Source organism: Acanthopagrus latus, chromosome 12, assembly GCF_904848185.1.
Source record: "Acanthopagrus latus isolate v.2019 chromosome 12, fAcaLat1.1, whole genome shotgun sequence".
NCBI lineage: Eukaryota > Metazoa > Chordata > Actinopteri > Spariformes > Sparidae > Acanthopagrus > Acanthopagrus latus.
The window spans coordinates 13,035,348-13,056,339 of NC_051050.1; the positions used below are offsets into that span (position 1 = coordinate 13,035,348).

Here is a 20,992-nt window from a genome sequence, read left to right on the forward strand (position 1 = left end):
AAACCGCGAACTGGAACATATTGATTTAACTGCACAAATACTTGAATTCTCAAATTTTCAGACTTTCATACAGCTATTAAACTCCTTAACCTTTGAGTCAGATTATAGCTCTGCATTGAGATACATATTTCATGAAGCATGGGTGCCCAAAAGATTTCTTTTCAAGGGCCATACCTGAAACTTAATAATGGAACATGGGCCACAAGCAAACATCTTTTGTTTTGTTTCAAGTTAAGATGCTAAATGTTTCATGTATAAAGCCCTGAGGGGCAAGAAAAAAGGATTAGGGTAAGTCTGATCTAAATTGTTGTCTCTCATGTGTTCGCTGTGTCATGTCATGAGTTGTGAAAAGCTGAAAAAATGCCATGATAATCTTTCTTATTATTTTAATTTCCCCCCTACTTGCCTCTCAGGGCCTCCATAGTTGTAGAATCCAAAGTTCCCTGAATGTGTCACTCAGTGTATTTAGATTATAGAAATAAACTGATAATAATCATTGATCCTACATATTTGAGGAGAATATATAAACAGCATAAAAATATCGATATGTAATTCCTTTAATTGTGGCGGGGCGATCAGACCTTATCATGGAGAGGAGAGTTGATAAAGAGAGAGTAAAAGGGATGATAACTAGTGATGAGGAAAAGCTTTTAGGGACTTTTGTTAGGTGGGGGAGTGTTGAGAAGAGTGGCTGGGTTGTGATATATGAAAGAAGCGGTGATGTCATGAGAACAATTTGTCTGGGAGACAAAGACGAGTTGTTATCTAAGAAAGACGGAGAGAGGTTAAACGTGATAAGATTTGTCACCACCAAAATACATTATAAGCCAGTATTAGTCAGTCAAGACAGGAAAAACAGTGTGTGATTTAATGAATCATAAAAACTAATAAAAAGCCCACTAATTTGATTGGTACTATTTTTTTTTAATCACTATTATTAATCATAGTGTCATGCAGTTTTTCTGCAGAGTTTGAAGCCGGGATTATGAAACAACGTCCTCATGATATGATATTTTATGTCCCGGGCTTATTTCGGCTGTCCAAGAGGTTTTCTGCACGGTTGCAACATAGCGGCGCTCTCGCATTTCTCCCTTTTGTCACTCCCTTCGCAGAGCAGAGCGATCTTGTAAAAGTCCAGCTGTGAAGACAAATTCCAGAGCTTCCAGGAAAAATGCTATCAGACAGCTTTAGCCCAAATAACGCTGCTGATTAATCATTTACTAACAGGCTCTGACGTCGCTTAATGTGAGAGACATCCAAAGGCTAAGGCATTACTCAAGCCGCCTGGTGTTCCTAGTCTTGCGCGCACACACACACACACACACACACACACACACACACACACACACACACACACACTGGGTTTGTACAGAAAAACATGCATTCCCTCATGCACAAAAACACCGCTTGGAGCTCGTACATGGGTGCATACGGCTCTCAGGCTCCTTTGGCCTGTTACCTGACTGCAGCTCGCTGACCAAGTTTGGTTTGTAACTCAACCCCTTGCTCTCCTCTGAACATTTGACAAGCAAAGCCCCAGCAGGTGACAGAGACAGAGAGCATGACACCAATAGAAAAAGCTGGTGTTTTTTTGTTGCTTTTTTCTTTTTTTCTCCCTCCAGTGAGAAATTAACCTCGGCCCAGATAAACGGTGATTAATTCACCTGATCAGAAACACATGGTTAAACTGCAGCGAGGCCCTGATGAGAAGTGAAACTAAGAGCCAGCTCCTCTAGATCTAATTCATTACTGTAAGTACATGTAGATTCATTGCCTCAGCAGCATCGGTGGATCAAAGCCGTATCAGCAGATTGGATTACCGAACATACAGTAATGATGATTGCTCTCTACAGCGGGACAGGGAGAAAGAGGCAGTGGGAAGGATGAAAAACAGAATTTGATCCCTGTTTCGCAGTAATCCTTTACGCGATGACAACATTACTTTCCTGCTGGTGTCTCCCTCATTACAGTAAACCAGAACACATGTACGTGGTGTCGTTTGTTTGTGCTTGTAATTAAAGACCCATCACTTAGAGACACTTAGGCCCTCCCCAGGCCAAGACACACACAAAGGGAGATGTCTGTTGTGTAATAAAACTAAATGAATCATTGTAATTATTGTCAGACGGGTGCTGGGAGGGAATACCTCAGAGGCCGACGTTACAGAGTCACGTAAGCGCATGCATCGTGGTTATACAGTGTAAAAAGTCAAGCAAGTGATATTCACCTGATGTTGATCACAACCCTTGTTTGCCTAGTACTTTACAGAACAAGATAAAAAGGTACGTATAGGCAATATAAAATTCTTCTTTGATATCCTCTTTGATATATTCAAATAGCAAATTCATGACATTATGCACTCATCTGAGCAGTAATTATCCTCATAACAAGGTCTGCGCTCCAAGAAAGTCTCCAGATATTTGATGGCATTCCTGCTAACGTATCATTACACAAGACAAATGGTTTAAACAGCACTGAAATGCTCCCTCAAAGATGGAAAAAGACACTTAGATGCCAGGGGCCAAGTCTATTCAGCTACAAATGATATTTTCATTTTCATTTTTTGGTGCTGCGGTCGGGTGAAATCCCTCAGCGCCACTGCTCCAAAACCATCTGTCCGAGAGGAGAGTAATCAGTGTCAGGTGAAATAACATGGATGGACCATGAATCACTGGAAAAGTTCTAATGTTGATTAAAAACCTGTATTAGAAATGTTAAGCAGTGCTCCGAGCAGGTCGTTTGAGAGCCTTAATGTTACTTTTCTTTCTGATTGGACTTTCTGTTATTTTCGAATTTCTACCTTGCCACTGTGTGCCGTTTTCTATAGAGCGTGACAGTTTAAAGGTCTAACACCTGTAGTCATTTTAGTCAGTGTTATAACATGAAAGTTATCCATTATTTTTCAACCAAACATTTGGGACTGTGTTGTTCGAATGGCTGTTATTTGGATGACTTTTGGATTCTTTGACTATAAACTTGAGATTTTTTACAAATCTGCTGTTGAAGAGCTCAGCCTTGCTTTGCTTTTTGAGAAAATCTGACCTGTGCCGCTGCAGTGAGGACACAGCCTCTGTGCATGAGGCCCCGCGCCCCATCAAAGTATATATGAATATTTGCTCTGAACTGTTATCTGTGGAATTATTTAATTACAACACAAGTGAAGAGGCTGGGAGTGTGCATCTGAGTCTGACTATTTTATCACTGTTGTGATTGCAGTTGTCTTTTTTCCAAGAAGCCATGTCACATTTTTCAAATTTCTTTTTCAAAATGTAATATTTCATCACAAGACGTTTGCCAAGAGCTCCTGAAAAATTAAACAAATGCATACTTGGAAAGAGCAAACTGTCCTGCTGTAAATCCTCATCTGCTGCATCATTATTACCTCTCCTGGGCATAAAATCTTGTATCTTTTAATGATGTTTTACTGAAAGTTATATAATCTTTGATCGGCTCTGGTCAAAACCTGTTGGATAAACAGAGAGCGTATGGGCGTCAGACCAGAAAACACAGCTGCTTTTCTTAGTTAGTAAAAAGTTGAAACATGGGAGATGTGAGGTTGTCAGCCGGCAGCAGATGTATGTGAACCCGTCTCCTCTGGCTGTGGACTGTTTAGTCTGAGAGCTGCATTCCCCCATCTGCTTTACAGCTGCGTGCTCGAGGATCTAATTAGAGCAATGATAACGTCCCATCATCTATGCTACATTAACTGTGCTTCAGCATATCTGAACTGGGAAGTCTGAATTTTCTGAAATTCTAGCCAAAAACTGACTGCAATTCCCCCTGAAGTCGACTTCAACACTCATCTCAGAATACAAGATGGCTGCCCCACACATCAGCTGTAGTGAACGCTTCAGTAAGACTGTTAATCATAAATTGATTACAGGCGCAACATTGTCTAACTTCTATCTGTGGACAAAATACCACTTAATGGTTGTTATCAACTGGTACCAAACCAAACATGCACAGCGTCCATTTTGTTTTCCGGACTTGTTGAACTGGAGCATATGACAAATGTCAATGTTTGAAGAGTCATCAAGTCAGAGCAACAAGAAAGATGATACATCATCTGGCAACCATGAACATTTGAACAAAATTTTTGTTGATGAAATAATTCAGTGAAAACCGGAGGATCATCAAAGTCATGAGGATACATCATCTCGGCACCATGAGACGTCGGGGATCACCAAAGTTGGTAAGGTTTACCTTCTGGGAACCATGAATATCTGCACCAGAATTCATGGCATTCCATCCAACGTTGCTGAGATAAATCAATGAAAACCACAAATGTCATGGTGGTTTGAGGAGTCGTCAAGTTAGATAATCATCAAAGTCACAAGGATACAACAACTGGGCACTATGAACTTTTGAGCCAAATTTTGTGGCAGTCCATCCAATGTATATCAGGAGATTTCACAGGATAAGTGAAAAATCAAGCCTGTTGGTGGAACTAGATAATATCATTAACAGTTGTCTGGGGACAGTAAATGTCTGTACCACATTTCATTGCAGTCCATCTGAAAGTTGTTGAGATAAATCAATTAAAAAAACAAATATCCACTTGGTGGTTATAGGAGTCACCAAGTCATTGGATTAAGTCAGAGGATACGTCTTCTGGGAACCATGATAGTCTGAACCAGGGATCAGCAAAGTCATTAAGATTAACCCTATGGGAACCACAAATATCTGTATCAATATTCATGGCAATCCGTCCAATAGTTATTGACACATTTTAGTCTGGACGGAAGTGGCAGACTGACTGAGACGCAGCGCCTGGTAACAAACAGAAGACACTGCCGTTACATTAAAAGTGAATCTTTTCAACTAATAGACTGTATTTCCTCGTATCACACAGTCAATTAGATAGTTATTCTTGCCGCAGCCGTTTCAGGATTAGTGACATTTTTATAACTTCCCATCTCAAAATCGTCAGTAATAACCCCAACACTACCTTCCTCTGAGTTTGGCCCTTTCCCAGCTATTCCCCCAAGCTCCCACCTTCAGTTTCAGTGTCTTTTCTTCCTCCTCTTCCTCCTCCTCCTCCTCTTCCTCCTCCTCCTCCTCTTCATCCTTTCTCACTCCCATGCCCCTCAGCCCTGACACCAGCCTCCCTTTGAAGTCCTCTTTTAAGAGCACAATTAACCCCCTCCTCCAGACACCGCACTCACTTCTCACCTTTTTAATAAGGCACTCATAGACAAGTGTCAGACCCTTTTTTTTTCCTCTCACACACACTCTGTCACATGCACGCTTCAGTCCACAGGTCCTTACAACACGCCTGTAAATTCTCTGTCACTTGGCCGCAAACTCAGAGACCCCCTTCCTGGGTGTGTGTGTGCCGTGGCACTGTACATGTGTGTTTGTGAGAGAGAGGGCAAATGAAAGGGAGAGACAGAGGTGGTTTCTGGTCGGTTGACTCAGTGTTAATGTAGTTTCCGGTACTTTGATACAAAGTGAATCAGTGGTGACTCGGGGTGAAAAAAGCCATTAAGGCAGTAGACCACCTAATTGTAGCCCAGCGTGGGCTCCTTTTTCTGGAGACCCAGACCAAGCCCTGTTTGAAAAATAATAATTTTTAAGTGTGGCTGCCACGGTTTGCTCCCATTCAGCCACAATAGCTAAACTTTTGGCATCTTGGAAAGACAAGAGTCCGTGCCCATTCTCACCCTCCATACCTCCACGATCTGTACATGCTCAGTGTTTCCTGCACTGGCGGGATACATGGCCTCAGGCTACAGGAGTAATTCGGTGCAGGTGAATCAAGCCTTTGTGAGTCAGCCTGTAGCACAAGGATGTTTTCCTTTGGGTTCAAGGTGCTGATGATTGTTGCCTGATAGCAACAGACATAATGAAATAATAATGAAACTTCTTCCCCACTTGATCTTGTCTCAGTGGGAGATCAAATTTGTAGATGGTGATGACTGTCTCCAAAGCTCTGGCCTGGCAGCAGTGAAGAAGTCAAAACCTTGAGCATTAGTGAGGTGGAGCGAGAATTTTGGCTTCACAAAGATACATTCAGACTGACTTAGATCAAACTGATAGTCAGACATCAGATAGACATCTTAATTCATCTGTTGCACGAGGCCACCTTGTTCTTCATTCTGAAATTTGACTAATTTGCTGGGTCAAATAAGACTTTTTTTTTTAGTCTGAAAAAACTCTGCCTGACCGTGCAACCGCATCAAATTGCTCAGCTCTGTTTGCTCTGAGTAAGAAAATATTTGTCCTCTGGTAGAAGTCAACAGTCACAAGGACATTTTATGTGGAAAATTCATCATAATACAAAAGAGTCAAGCTCCATTAAATCTCAGCGCAGCGTAGACCTGAAGCTGAGATGCTGTGGCGTCTCCACGACCTCAGTTCGTCTGCTAATTCGTCACTCATGCTCGGGATAGCGTCTTTGGGCAAACAACAACGATTGGCACCGATCGGCACATCTCACTGATTGTTAGTAACACGGATCAGTAAACAAGTCAGTTAGATGTTCCCACCCTCGCCAGTCAGCACCAGAAATACAGTTAAACTTTGTGGTGCAAAGAGCCACAGTAGCATTTATAATACAGTTTGGTCGTTTCCTCCGCCAAGGAGGTTTTGTTTTGTCTCTTTGGTTTGTCAGCAGGATCACACAAAAACTACTGAACACATTTCCATGAAACTTGGATGGAGGTTGGGTCTCAGCCCAGGACAGGCCCCATTAACTTTGGCACTGATCTGGATAAAGCGACGGATCCGGGAAATTTTTCTCACTTTCTCTAACATTGTGAGATTTGTGATCATTTCTCAGGGAATAATGCATGGGTCCTGATGAAAGAAATATGCTGTATTCATTGTGGGTGGCTGGTATCTATGAGTGAGTACAGTTTGATGCAGGTCCAAATTAAAGAAATCCAGATCTAGCAGATGTAAATGTTTTATTTGATACTGGATGAGGCTGGATTAAATTAAAGGAGACTGTTGCTGTAGAGGAATAAGATCAACCATTTCAAATGGATTTATACACAATTTTTTCAGATAATGGGTAAACCTATAGATTGAATTCTGCTACATTTTTCTTGCTTTTAGAAGAGTGGATTAGTATGAACCTCTGATCAAACTACAGGGAAATTTGTCAGCAGTAACATCCCTACTTCAAACTGTGTACACACCATCCAGTGCCCCTGGTGTAGCATTACCAATAAATGCCACATTGACTGCAATGCTAATGTCGCTCGCAGTAGATCACTGCATTTCAGTGATTTCATTGTTGCTTTGTAACAAAGCCTGGTAGCTGCATGCTGAGATTTCACCAAGCAAATATTGTTTTTGTCTCAATTTGAAGGCAATTTGTTGGTTGTTGAAGTACTTTTAAAGGAGTTTTATGTCGACTCTTCAGCACACAATAATGTAGATTCAGAGTTTGGCTGAGAGTAGGGGGTTTAACTTTCTAGGCGTTTTTCGTTTTGTAAAACTGTCCGACTCCCCTCCAACTAATCTAAAATTAAAAAAAAAAAACAACAAAAAACTGGCCCAACACCACAGACCAGTCGAATAAAAATCTTTTTGTGAAACCGACCCCTTGTTGCAGTCTGCGTTCCAGTACATCCCAAAGGATGCTGGATGGGGATAATGGCCAGACAAGTTCTTCCACATCAAGCCCAAAATACCATTTTATAAGGACTTTGGTTAGAGCATGGGGGGATTGTCATGTTGAAACAACTTGCAACCACAGAGTTGGAATGACACTATTGTTAAAAATATCATAAAGCTGTCATATTTAGATTTTCCCCAATTAGAATTATACTAAACTGAAAAAGAGTCCCCAGAGTATACAAACCGGGTCCCCACGCACCTACCATACACCTCATCAGTGTTCATGAGGGTCCAGAGTTCAGCGGCTTTAAGAGGACTGACATGGGGCTAAGCCTGCGGAGTATTGAGTTAGATTGAGAGGATATTCCATATGCAAACACAGGCGTGCTGCCTTCCTATAATAACTTCCTCAGAAGCGACGGCAGCTCAGTGTTGAGCTATTTAAGACCAGCAAGCCCTTTGAGGAGGGAGGATTTTCGTTCCCCACATCTCTCTCTCCCTCCCTCCGTCTCTCTCTTTCTGTCATTAATAATATGATATTGTCCCATCTGTCGGGGGAGCCAGCGTGGAGCACATGTTTCCAGTTAGGCTCATCAGAACCTGATGTGGGGAGGCCGGAGCGAACGAGAGGGACTGCAACTGGGAAGCCCGGCCTGGAGTGGGAACGGCGGCAACAGGGCAAGGTAATTAAATCACAGGACTCGGCTTTTCCAGCACACAGGTATACACTCTAGTGATATATGAAATGTCTGTTTGGAATACAAAGGACTCTTGGGAGAGATAATGTGACCCACAAGAAGTTATTCTCCAGCTTCAACAATAAATAGCCAAATAAAGTTGTTTTTTCCGACCTCTCTCGCATGATCTAACATTGAAAAAAACATTTTTCCATCCACATTCTTCTGTTTTCACAGCCCCCCTGCCAAACCTTTACATGTACACATTTTTCACAATATACAAGTAATCACACAATCATGTTGTCTCATATAATTGGTTTACAAAGTAAAGTGTAGGTACCCCGGGACACGAGTAAGTTGACATCACTATTGACATATTTGTAAGATGCCATAATGTAAAACACAAACAAGAAAATGGCCTGATCAAAGGGCCTTGTTCTGCCCACTGCTGTTACCCCACCTCCAGACAGTATTGCTGTAATCATTCTCTGCTAAATCAGATGCAGAAATAAACATCTCTGGGGTTTGGATCCGTAGCCAAAACACTCTCGGATCAGGGATCTCAGCCAACTACTCCACATCTATAAAGAGGGGAAGGAGCAAGTCTGATCTGGGATGCAGCACACGATCAAGTATTATTGAATGTGATCGATGGATGTGCAAAAATTGATTCATAGACCAGACAGAAAACAGAGTGTGAGTCATGTTCAGAAACAAGACGAAATGACTTCCCAAACACTTGTCTGTAAATACAAATAAAAGTCAAAGTATATTAAATTATATTAACATTATGTCTGTCAACGATGCAATGACGGAGTAAGTACAATTCTTAAGTACTTGTGCTGTATTTCCATATTCTGCTATGATTATACCTCCACTCCGCTACAGATCAAAGTCCGCAACAGAAGCTCCTCTCTGCCCCAGACAACACAGCTCCGGAACAGCCCCACCTATAATTCAGCAACTGTGTGACATCACACTACGTCACCATATCGCATATTCGCATAACTTATACCTAGTGGGTGGTTTGCCATGTAAAAATTGATTTAACACAGCTGCTCTGTTGTTGTTTATTGGTGCTGGCTCAGGCCTGTGTGAACTGACCAATCAGAGAAAACTGGATATTCAGGAGGGCAGGGCCTTAAAGAGACAGCAGCTACAGCATTCAGGTGGAGGGGGACAGAATAAAAAAAGTGATGTGGGTTTTTTTAGCATTTAAGGATAGAAACATATTCTATTAGTAACCCAAAATAAAAATGAGCATAATATGTCTCCTTTGAAGTAATTTGTTTTATCTAAAATCCAGTATCTAAAAAAAGAAAATATACTCACTCTGATAATCAGAAAAATGCTGAATATCTGATCAGATAATTGGCCAATAATGTACATACATACATGTAAATATGGCCTGTGTATAATTTCTTTTTACTTGTATCTTTAAAAGACTCAAACTCGAGTACTATTTGTGTGGTTGACTTTTACCTAAGGGATATTTTCAAACAACATCTTTAATTGTAATAAGTGAAGTGTGACTTTCGGGTACTTCTCCAACACTGACGTCACACCACACACAGTGTGTCTGTGCCGGTGAAGCCCTCTGTGCTCTGCTGCCTCGTGGTCTTCCACAGTCATGTAACTGTATCTCAGTGACCCAGGTTAGTGCCGCCAGCAGAACTGCAGTCGGCTCAGTGATGTCAGGAGACAGCAACAGCGTGCCCGGAGATGGTGTAGTCGCTGTTGTAGGGGAACGCCGCTCAATTGAGGAAACCACATCTGCTATCATCACAGCAGGCGCAGCACCGTCAAATCGTCGAAGCGTATGGCTTTTCTCCCACAGCGAGAAACCAGAGATCCGAGGCTGTAGTATGTGAAGTCATCCTGACGTGCCGCCTGGAGCAACAATCAAGATGAGGCCGAATTCTGTGAGATTATTTGTGATCTTTCGGTGATGTTAGATTTGAGTCATAAAACGCATGTTTTCCCGGAGGAAATGTTCCAGCATACTGTTACAATCACCTATTCCAACTTTTCCAATTGATTTTCTATGGAGCTGTGTACTGGTCATGGATTGCTTATTGTATCTGACTGCGAGGGGGATGCGTTAAATGTCCACACGCAGGATATATATTTGATAATGATAGAAATATTATATTGTAGTGATGTAATTCAGAGAGGCTCCCTCTGTGGCTTCAGGAATACTTCTCAAATAGAAGATCGAATGAGGACGGAGCCTCTGTCGTGACTCTGATTCCTCTCATCATCTCTTCTCAGTAATGTTTCATGGATTCTACCAACCAGCCAAATGTAGATCACTCAAAAGCATCTTTGCCTTAATATCTTCTTTTATCCATTAGACTTTGTTTCAAAGACAGTCTTAAGATGCCTCAAGGAAACAAAACCCTTCGATTTGGAATCATTTTGATTTGGTTTGCATCAGAGGGAAGGACTTTTGAGCGTTCTCCATCAAAGGAGAGCCTTGTAGTGGAATGAAAACCTTGTTTTTCACCAACAAACAAACAAAAAATGTGTCTATGAAGTTCGGGCCGGAGCTGTGACAAATTCAGTCGTTGTAATTCAAAAATGCGCTTTTTTTGTTTTCTTTACTGCATGTCCCGTGTTTACAAATGTTTGTGTGTTTGAATGCTTTTTTTATGTGTGCGTGCGCACACTTTCATGTGCATGAATGTGTGTGAGTGTGTTTGTGGGCCACAGTAGGCTGCAGGCGAGGTTACATCTTGCAGCAATTAAGCTGCATGCGTTACTTACGCCCCTCCACTCGTCTACTGCAGGGTCTTGTTTCAAGGCCGGCCCGTGTTAGACAAACTGAGAACATTTGACGGCTTGGTGACCGAGGCTGGATGGGCGAACACAGCAACAACACGTCACACGAATCAGTTAATTGCGCCACAATAAAGCGTGGTCGCGTTAGACAGAGGGTAAGTATGTTAGCGATGCTGACAAAGCCAGAGAGATGTGCAGCAGAGGGAAGAGATGAAAGGGAAGAGGGAAGGAAAGCAAAAGAGGTGAGGTTAGAGATTTGGGTGAAGGCTGTGATGGGATGAAGCCTAAAAACAGTAACCAGTGAAGAAAACATTTTCAAGTTTCTTCTGGGTTTCATGCCACCACTTCCTGCTAGTACACTACACACTTAAACGCTGCTGTGGTCTGAGTGTTCTGCCAAGGAGAGATCCATGGCTCAGTGACAGTCACTCTCTCTTTCTGCCATCGAGTTCCCCAATGACAGCACGGCTGTTACCGTGGCAGAGATTACTCACATGCCGAAACCTCCCCTTGTTTACAGCAGCCTGGATGCCAAATACCATTCGTCCCCAGCATCGCTTAGAGGCACTTAGTACAGCTAAATGTCACAATAGGATTGTTTTCGACTGCAGTTCAGCAGATAATCAACAAACAAATAATCCTTTGTAAACATAGGCTTTAAATGGTTTTATTATGTTGAAGAGATTTTGTGCTGTCTGAGTCTTGCTGGTGGAGGTGGTTCACTGGAATTGACCATAAATACAGAAATAAATGAGGCCAGGTGGAGGCGTACAGAGTCAGTTTCAGGTATCAGATGCCTACGACAAAAGTTTAGAACAGTGACAAAAGAGTGCATACGCAGAAAAGAACAGTCAAGTTAAGAAAAGTGCAGGCAGAATGACAGACAAAGTACACAGCTCACGACTCAACAGACAAGTCACAAAGACAGGGAGACAGGACATGGCAGCAGAAAGCTGCATCATCAGTGACCAAAGCCCAGAGTCCCGCTTCTACAACTCCGACTTATTTCACTGGTTTCTGACAAGCCCCTCCCTAATGCCAACTACGACTGGCTAACTGATGTTTGATGGGGTCAGCGTCAAGCCTTTGTGCAGCCCTGATCTTAAAACTGAAAAACCAGTGTCAGAAACAAAGCAAACTAATTGCAGACGAGGGTGTACGTGTAGCCTTTTGTTACACTGAGACGTAAAGTCCCTCCCCTTCCTGCGCACCACAATGGGAACTTGTATCAGACAAAGGGGCGAGAGACAAGTGACTTTTTGATCTCGTTTGAGTCGTGCCACGAAATTAAACACACAATGTTGTGAAAGCTTGTAATCAGAAAGACTACACACCCAACGATGTGTAAGTGACGCCGCCTCGCTTAACATTCGTCACTGTAACCTTGTGAGGCCTTTCCTGCATACTAGCTAACTGACAAACAAGTCTTCACACAACTGCAGCTGATAATAAGACCAGACTTGTTGCGATTGTCACCTTTTTCTGGGCCAAGATGACGTATTACGAGCGAGACGCCGCCGTTTCAGTGATCTGTTTCACTCACAATAGCAAATGGGGACAATCCCTGAAGATGAATCTCAGGTCAGTCCACCTTGCCGTCCGAGGCAAACGTCCAGTGAAGCTCTATAAGAATCACAGACCTCCAGCGCTGCAACACGTGACGTTGTGTGTGCATGTTTTCATGCACACATGCCAGCCTGCGTATTTCCCACGACGGGTGGAAAATACAAACCACAATGGACTGATGCTCTCTAACGGTCTTTTTGATACAACATTTTTAATGTGGGCACGACTAACCACAGTGACAGGATTCAGCTGCTGCCCAAGTATGTTGAAGATTGTCACCAGGCAGAAGAGCCTCCCAGCTGTGAAAAGGCTTCAGATATAGATGTAGCAGCTGCTCTCAAGTCTCACGGCGTGTTACAGACACAACAATGTATTTTTAATAAATATTCCTAAGCTAAACGATTCCCAGTCCAGATGTCTTCTTTAGCAGCCAAACATAATAGGAAATACTTGACATCGACATCACGTCCGCACGACTTGAAGACACAATCACCGACACTTGAGCAGATAACGCAGGCTGGCTCCGGGAGACCCGAGCACACGGCCTCTGACGCACATGAGTGCGAAGCTCTTCATCAGTATTTACTTAGTACACAAGCCTTGATTGCTGGGGAAATACACAGTGTAAACACATAGTTAGCAAAGACACGGATAGAGTATTAAGAAACGACTTTATTGCTGCCTTGCTTCATCACCAGTGAGCTGCTGTCGTGGAGAACACTTCCTCCTCATCAGCTCCTCCTCCCCTCTCCCAGCTTGTTCCCCTCAATGCTCCTGGCAGCTAAAACAGGTTTATGCGCTACTTCAGAGGAGTCGCTCAGTCGCAGATTAGTCATCCCTCCAGTGATTCAACATATACACTTGTCCCTCTCTCCCGATCTGCTGCTCTTGCTTCTCCGTGTTTTTTCTCTTGGCCACAACCTCTTCTCATTTCCTCCCCGAATGGGCTCCTTCAGCCGCAGTCTTCCTCTCCTGGGCTTTGACCTTCTGTTTTGACTTCTTCACATCGTCTAAACTCTGTCTCCACTCTTCTTTTCTGAGCTCCTTTCTCTCCATACAGAATTATCCACGATCCTGGGATATTTACGTAGCTCTGCAGGGAGAATCAGTTCACTCACTTTTTCGGGATTCGTATATTATTAACTTGCCGCCTTCATGCCTTTTGTGGAAAGTGTCTCAGTCAGAAAATACTTAGCTGAAGAGTGATTAAGGGACCCAGAACTGAACCCTGAGGCACCCCAGATATGTGGGGGGGAAAAATCTATTGACGCTTTAAACTTCACAGGTTTAATTCATAAGGCTGGATATTAAATTCTAGTCCAAATCAGCAATTTCGCACACATGAGAAATATCATGCTTACAGAGAAATTTCAAAGTTGCGCACAATAGACAACTAGATGTGATGTAATGGTGCAGTTGTACAAACCACAACATCTGGTTTTGAATACTTGAGTCAAAACAATGTTGCATTGAAGAAGGGCAGTTGCTAATGATAATTTTTCATCACTGATGATTCTGCAGATCACTTTTTCTCTGCAAATGAATCACTGTTATGTCTGTAAAATGCCAGAAACGGAGCCAAAAGGTAGCATCAGTCCAAAACCCAAACATACTCAGTCATACAAGGTAAACAGAAGACAGTAGCCTTCATATTTGGGGTGGTGCAACCACAGATTTTTTTTTCTTTCTTTCTTTCTTTCTTTTTTTTTTTCTGATGGTTGATAAATTATGAAAGGGGCAGTGTGTAGTTTTGGATAATTTTGCAACATTAATGAGGTAATAGTACAAACCCAGATACATACATATTTGTGTCCATAACTGTATGAATAAGCTGTTCTCAGAGGAAAATAAAGTCCCCAGAACACTGTTTAAAGCTAGAAAGATGGCAGGGTCCGCCACATGTAAACAGTATGAAACTGTGTTGTTTTTTTAAGGACAGTTTGTTTATTTAATTATAAAAACAAAGAGAAATGGTTTGGGCATAAAAAGAAAATCTCTTCTGGTTAACATGTATTCACCAAAACTACATTGTGCACCTTTAATTCATTTTTGATGTTAGTAACCCAGTGATTACCTTTGTCTATCAGTAATCTGTGAATTCAAAAAAATTATCGAAAATAAAAATCATGAAATGGCTCCATGCAGCTTGTCCGGCATAAGCACACTCCAGATCTGATGTGGGTGTACAAGCTTGATCATTTTGAGTGTTTAAATAACATCTTGATTCAGTCCCCATCTACTCAAGCTGTGAAGAGGAATCCTGCAACACTGTTTTCCTGTGAAGCTCCAGAAATGTTCTGTGGACTATGAAATCTCAACCCGACCCTACATCAGCATGAGGATGAGAAGATAACAACAGAACTATCATTTTTGGGTGAACTGCCCCTTGAAAGTCACCTTGAAAGCCACTGAAATTAGACATGAAAGGAGACCATTAAAAAGGTCAGTTCGATGTCAGTTAAATAACCAGGAGAAATACTGGAATGGCTATAAAAAAAAAGTTCCATATTTAAACGTCCTCTTCAAATAACATCGAGTTGAATATTTCAGTTTATCCGTGCAGAGTTCACAGATGCCAGAGGTTGAGATTTGACTTCAGCCTGCGATGCTTGACAAATATGGGCCCTAGCTGGATTAGGATCACAGCACTAGATCTTTCTCCACTAAACCCCCGAAGCCCGAGGGCAGAACGTGTGGGAAAGCAAGATTGACAGGAAGTTGTCGTGTAAAGGCAGAGGTGTGTGTGCTTTTCTTGCGTGCGCACACGTACGTGTGTGTTTGACCAGCGGGCAGAACACAGGGCCAGGACAGGAAACGAAGTGGTTGTGCCACCGGTTAGAGGAAACAGAACGGCAGATAAATTACTCAGAGTTGGGCTGGCAGGACTTCTGAGAACCAGAGCTGAGTGGACATTGAGGGAGGACAGTGTTGACAGGGAGGACGATGTGCCTAACCCAGCAGGAAGATAAACAATGCACCTTTAAAAAAAAAAAAAAAAAATACAGTTTTCTATACACACAGCATTTTAATGTGAAAATGTTTTGTTTTGTTTTTCTCACTCAGATTCTTGCGGATTATGAACAGAAACAGAACATAAGATGTATCAAGTGTATGTATGTGAGGATAGATGGAGACAAATTAAAGGGAAACATTTTCAGTTGTTGGACCACAAGAAGCAAACAGAGCAGCTCCGGGGCTCCTTTGCGTACATTCTAGAAGTCTCTGTTGGAGCACTACAATATCATTTTTAAAGATATCCCCTCGTTATATGTTTTGTTGATGAATTTCCATTGAAAGTCATACTCATCAAATCATTATGTTTAATTGTATTTCATGTCATTTATTCAGCTTTGCCTTTCATTAGTCACCCATCTGTAAAAGTGTAAGCGGGGCAGCCGTGCAGAGGCAGCAGGAGATCTCAATTTAGTCAAATGCTGCCATCTAGTGGTCATTTGTCGCATGTTCAGTCTGATCCGGTTCTTGCGCTTCACCTGTTTACGTCAATTATAATCTACATGAGAGACAACTTGTGGCTCATTTTGAGCTACTAGAGGAACAGCTTCAACAATCTCCAGTTCACACAAAAGCCCCGAATCATATGTCAAGTCTCCGTAAAGTCTCCCAGCTGACAGCCTGCATTATTCCTGTGACCACTGAGGGAAAAAAAAAAATGTTCAGGAGGAAAATAGATGGTGTGAGCTTTTTGTGAGAAGTGGGCAGTGCCTTTCCATTGTCTTTCCTGTGCTGGACATACAGTGATGATTTAAGAGTGTCCAGCTTACACATTCCAGCTTTGATGTGTTGAAGTTTGCAAACATTTGCCTCGATAGCCTGGAAAAACAGGAAGGAAATAAATCTCTGGCTTGTATAAGTCTGTCGTGGCTCGTTGAGAAGAGCTTCTTTATAAACAATTTAATCAATGGGCAGATTGAAAGAAAATTAATCGCTTAATTTATCTCTATTTAAGTAAAAATGTCAAACATTTGCTGGGTCCAGCTTCTGAAATGTAAAGATTTGCTGCCTTTCTTCGTCATCTGTGATGGTGAATGTGAGTGGGTTTTGAACTGTTGCTGGACTAAAGAAGCAAGTTGTAGATGTCACTTTGAGGACCATTTTTCACAGGCTTTTTACATTTTATAAAATAAACAGTCAATTCATTGTGAAACTAATGAGCCAATTAATGGATAATGAAAATAATGGTTAGCTGTGTCTCTATGGTATCCTTGCAGGCTGTAATAGGTCATACTCACATGGTTTGATATATAAGTGACACAGACACATGATAGTACAGTATCTTGAAAATTTATTAACGTGGACAGAGAAAGCAGTTGGCAAACAAGCGCTTTTTTTTTCTCCATGTCACTACAAAACTGTTAGTGAAGAAAACAACCAATAGGAATAGCTGTTTCCATCTTTTCCCTTTCTTGTTACAAAACATTTCAGTCAATACCTACAGAGAAAAAAGAGAAATGTTGTTTGTGATATTCTACAAACTGTGAAATAAAGCAAAAGCTCTACTCACAATCTCAGTCAGGTGTAAGTCATGTTCAGTAAAAAAAAAAAAAAGTACTTCCTGAGTGAGAGAGGAGCTTCTGACTGATACAAATTCACTGAATCAGAGCATTGGCATCGGGTGTGTTCTCGAGAAGAAGGGTGTATGGCTCTAAGTATAGTACTAAGGCAAAGGAGTGTGATGTGGAAACAGTTCAGAAGTCTCTAGAGGACAAGCTGTGTTCTCAAACACTGTACAGTTTATGTCCGTACCTGCAATGATACACAGAGTTTGAAACGGGAGCATCACAGACAGAAAAAAAAAAAAAACATTCCTGGTAAATGAAATAAATTAATGAGATTGTACAAGGAAGCCTGGTGACATTGGCATCAGTGAGAAATGAGAGTTATTGGCTGTAATTTCAGAGAAATACTGTCTGATTACAGGCACAAGACGACAGACACAACTCTGGTTTTTATGCAAAACTCAACCTTTTCTGCATGCGTTTCAAGTAAGAACAAAAGAGTTAATGCTGAGTCCATACTGTTGGACATTTGTAACAACTGAAATGTTTTTTTCTATTACAGTAAACAATTATGTTCAAAGTGTAGAATATGAATACTTACAGGAAAAACTAATTCAGGTGTGTCTGGACCAAATAGTGCGTTGTTATACTTGAGGAAGAAAATCTCATTCACTCGGACACAAAACAAGGCCGTCAAAAATACATCTATCAAACCTCTTCTTTAAAAGTACAGTAACTTAGAAAACATGACATGATAGTACAATTCAGTAAAATACATTTTTTTTTTTTATAATTTTTTGTGCTAGTAGGAAAAATAGCAGTACAAACAGTATCATGCATTTTCTTCATAGAAGTGCGGCCAAAAAAACATTTCTATGTGATTTTTTGGGCTGGCATAGAGCAAAGTCACATGCATTGTTACTAAAAGGGCACGAATAATTTAGATTGTATCAGAAGCACGTCGACAACCGTGAAACATTAGACAAGTACAAACACTGTTGTATCATAAAATAGATACTATTAACAGCAGCGCTAAGTGAGGCTTTAAGTTCTCTAAGCGCACTTTGTAACAGAAACAAAACACACTGAACTCACTATTTCATCAGACTGATTCATCACACTGCATGTGATTTAAAGTTGCCGCACACTAACAGTGTTATGTGAACGTGCACATACTGAGATTAGTTTGGCTGGTACACCTGGTTCACCCACTCATTTGAATGGTCAGTTAGCTGATGTATAGTGTTGCTGTACGCTGGGATAGGCTGGGCCGGAGTTTCCCAAAAACATCTTCAAATCATAACATTAATGACCTTCTGATCTTAGACGGTCAGTTTGACATTAACAAAGGCAAAGAGTATGTGACTGTAATACTTTTCCTCTTTAACAAATACTCGAGGTTTCTCCAGAGGCACCGTGTGTTGGTTCCTTTGCTTGTAAGCAGGGCAAGCAACATGTGAATTTGGACGGGAGGACATCAGTTCAGTTTCGTTCACGTCCTGCTTTTGGAAAAACTGTGCCCGGTGGGTCTCAGCAGGCCTCCTTGGCTGGGCTTGGCATCTTGCACATCATTAAGATCTGCTTCAGGGCTTTCTGCACGTCCTCGTCCATCTGACCCTGAGGGTGCAGACAGCACAGGTTCAGCAAATTCAGTACATCACTATGAGATTTAAAGGTCTCATTATGCTCGTTTTCAGATTCATACTTTTATTTTTGGGGTCCATGTTTACAACATTTTATTTTTCCTATACTGTCCAGTGCTGCATCAACTCTATTCACCTTCTGTCTGAAACGCTCCATTTTAGTGCCCACCTCCTGAGCCCAGTCTGATCTGATTGGTCTGCACTTACAGACCAGAGCATGCAGCGCCCTCTGTGTTACTGCATCAACTTAGTCAGTGCAGCCTGGCAGGGGGTATGACTGGCAGCGGTGTATAGCTGTGACATCAGAACCATATGGTGGCCCTTCCTGTGGAATGAGTATCTTGATACTTTCACAGTATTGGTCTCACCTAGACCAGCTTTACGATAAGAACAAAATAAAAGAGGGAAATATGACTTTCTATGAGATGAAACCTTTAAAGGGCCAGGTCACCCAAATAAAAAAAACCTTTTGGTTTATTTTGAACCCATTTAACTCAACAATATTGAGATGGAGGCTGAAACTGAAGAGTGGAATATTTCAAAACCTTGGCAAACATACACCACAAGTGAAAACATTTTTCCCCCCATGATTTAGGTGAAATAGTCCTTTAAATTTTAAGCTATAAGCAAGCTGTAGCCAAACTAATGGACAGATTTACCTGGACAGCGTAGAGGAGGTGCATCCTGTAGACTGATACTATCTCATGGTGCTGCTTCTTTGATTCCTAGACAGAAAACACGAGGTAAACAGAAGGTAGTTCAGACAACAGTATGCTGCTTTATAACTGTGCTTTCCATCTAAGAACATGCTGAACTAATCTTACAGCTAGCTGGTACTGCAGTTGTTTGATTTGTTGCTGCATTGTCTCCAGCTGCTGGTTTTGCTGCACTCTCTTCGACGGAGAGCCTGTGTATGAGAGCTGTGATAGGCTGTTTAAGGCGTCCTTCAGCTTCCCCACCTCCCGCGACAGGTCATCTATCTGAGAGGGACAAATTTAAAACATGCAGTTAATGCCACAAAACTTTAAAGAGTATTTCTTTTTGTCTTATTAGTTGGAGGTTTAGGTTTAACTGGTACTGGTAAAGCTTCCATATTATTACTCACCCTCTTGTTCTTCTCTCTCTCTGAAGCAACGTGATTCTCCACCAGCTGTTTGAGCTGACACACAGCATCCTGAGACTCGGCCAGTCTGGAGGTCAGCGTCTGGTTCTCCTTCTCCCTCGACATCACCAGCTCCTGCAGGGCCTCCCGCTCAGCACCATTATCCCGCGCCTGGTGGATATATAGATAAAGGGTTGTAAATTATACGAGGGGAGATTATTTATAGTCAGCACTTGAAAGTTGTTTTTAATCCTCCTCCAGCTCTTTCTTCTCACCTTCTGCCATGCATCAGCAGCCTCCAGAGCCATCTCGTCCTGCTTCCTGAGGGCCCCCTGGAGGAGCTGCGTCAGATGGTTCACCTCGCCCTCCAGCTGCTCTCTTGCTGTCTCGTGCTCCACGCGTGAGACTGAATCATCTGGGGTGACCTCTTTCTCTGCTGTCAGCCTTTGGGAGAAATAGACACAACAACCGTATGATGACTACCTGATAATCTTTATATGAATATCATTTCATAAACCCCACCTCCACCACAGCATTCAGCTGTAGTCTCTAACAAACACAGAAAAAGAGTTTTCAGTTTTCTTCCTCACCTGTTCTGAAGAGCCTCCACCTGCAAAGTTTTCTGGTGTAGTTGATCTTTTAGCTCCTCTGACTGGCTTTCCAACTCTTTAATGGCATTTCCCAGCGACGACATCACCCGTGTGTGGTCGGCGAGAGCCACTGAGCTCTGCGCCTGAGCTTCAACCTCCTGCCTCAGAGCTGAAATCTCCTCCTGAGCGGTTGAATACTTTTTCTCCATCTCAGCTAGCAACGTCTGCAGCTCCTCCACCTTGCTGGTCAGCACCTGGACCTGCTGTTGCTCTGAGGAGGGCGAGGAGGCTTCACTGCTCACAGCTTTGGCCTCAGCCAGCTGTTTCTGTGCAGCGCTTAACTGACTCTTAGTTTCACTGTAGGAGTGCGATAGTTCCAGCAAGCGGCGCTGCATCCCGGCAATCACCTCGTTCAGCTCGGACTTCATCTCGTCAAAGTCTTTGGCTGCAGCTTCGACTGGTACTGTGCCCCTCAGAGCCTCCTGAACAACAAGAAGGAACACATTAAAAAAAGGAATAAAACAATTGAAAATGAAAAATGTCTAATTTA

The 20,992-nt window shown here is 42.2% G+C and overlaps 1 protein-coding gene and 1 long non-coding RNA gene across 6 annotated transcripts in view; one reads left to right on the forward strand and one right to left on the reverse strand.

Moving 5' to 3' along the window:
* The window catches only part of LOC119029970, a 104,387-nt gene extending 84,378 nt beyond the window's left edge, over nt 1–20,009 (forward strand). Inside the window, exon 3 of the long non-coding RNA XR_005078141.1 lies at nt 19,882–20,009. This is a non-coding gene — a long non-coding RNA (uncharacterized LOC119029970). The remainder of the gene's footprint in view (nt 1–19,881) is intronic.
* Nucleotides 16,877–20,992, reverse strand: part of rai14 (retinoic acid induced 14) — a 37,016-nt gene continuing 32,900 nt past the window's right edge. For 3 of the 5 annotated variants that reach the window (XM_037117237.1, XM_037117234.1, XM_037117235.1), the window contains 6 exons: nt 20,443–20,924; nt 20,128–20,296; nt 19,856–20,023; nt 19,575–19,730; nt 19,410–19,475; nt 16,877–18,724 (listed from right to left, as the gene is read on the reverse strand). In XM_037117237.1, coding sequence (XP_036973132.1) covers nt 18,638–18,724; nt 19,410–19,475; nt 19,575–19,730; nt 19,856–20,023; nt 20,128–20,296; nt 20,443–20,924 — 1,128 coding nt within the window. In that variant the 3' untranslated portion in view covers nt 16,877–18,637. Of the gene's footprint in view, nt 18,725–18,886; nt 19,128–19,409; nt 19,476–19,574; nt 19,731–19,855; nt 20,024–20,127; nt 20,297–20,442; nt 20,925–20,992 lie in introns of those variants that run through there. The other 2 variants (XR_005078140.1, XM_037117236.1) reach the window with 2 other exon arrangements.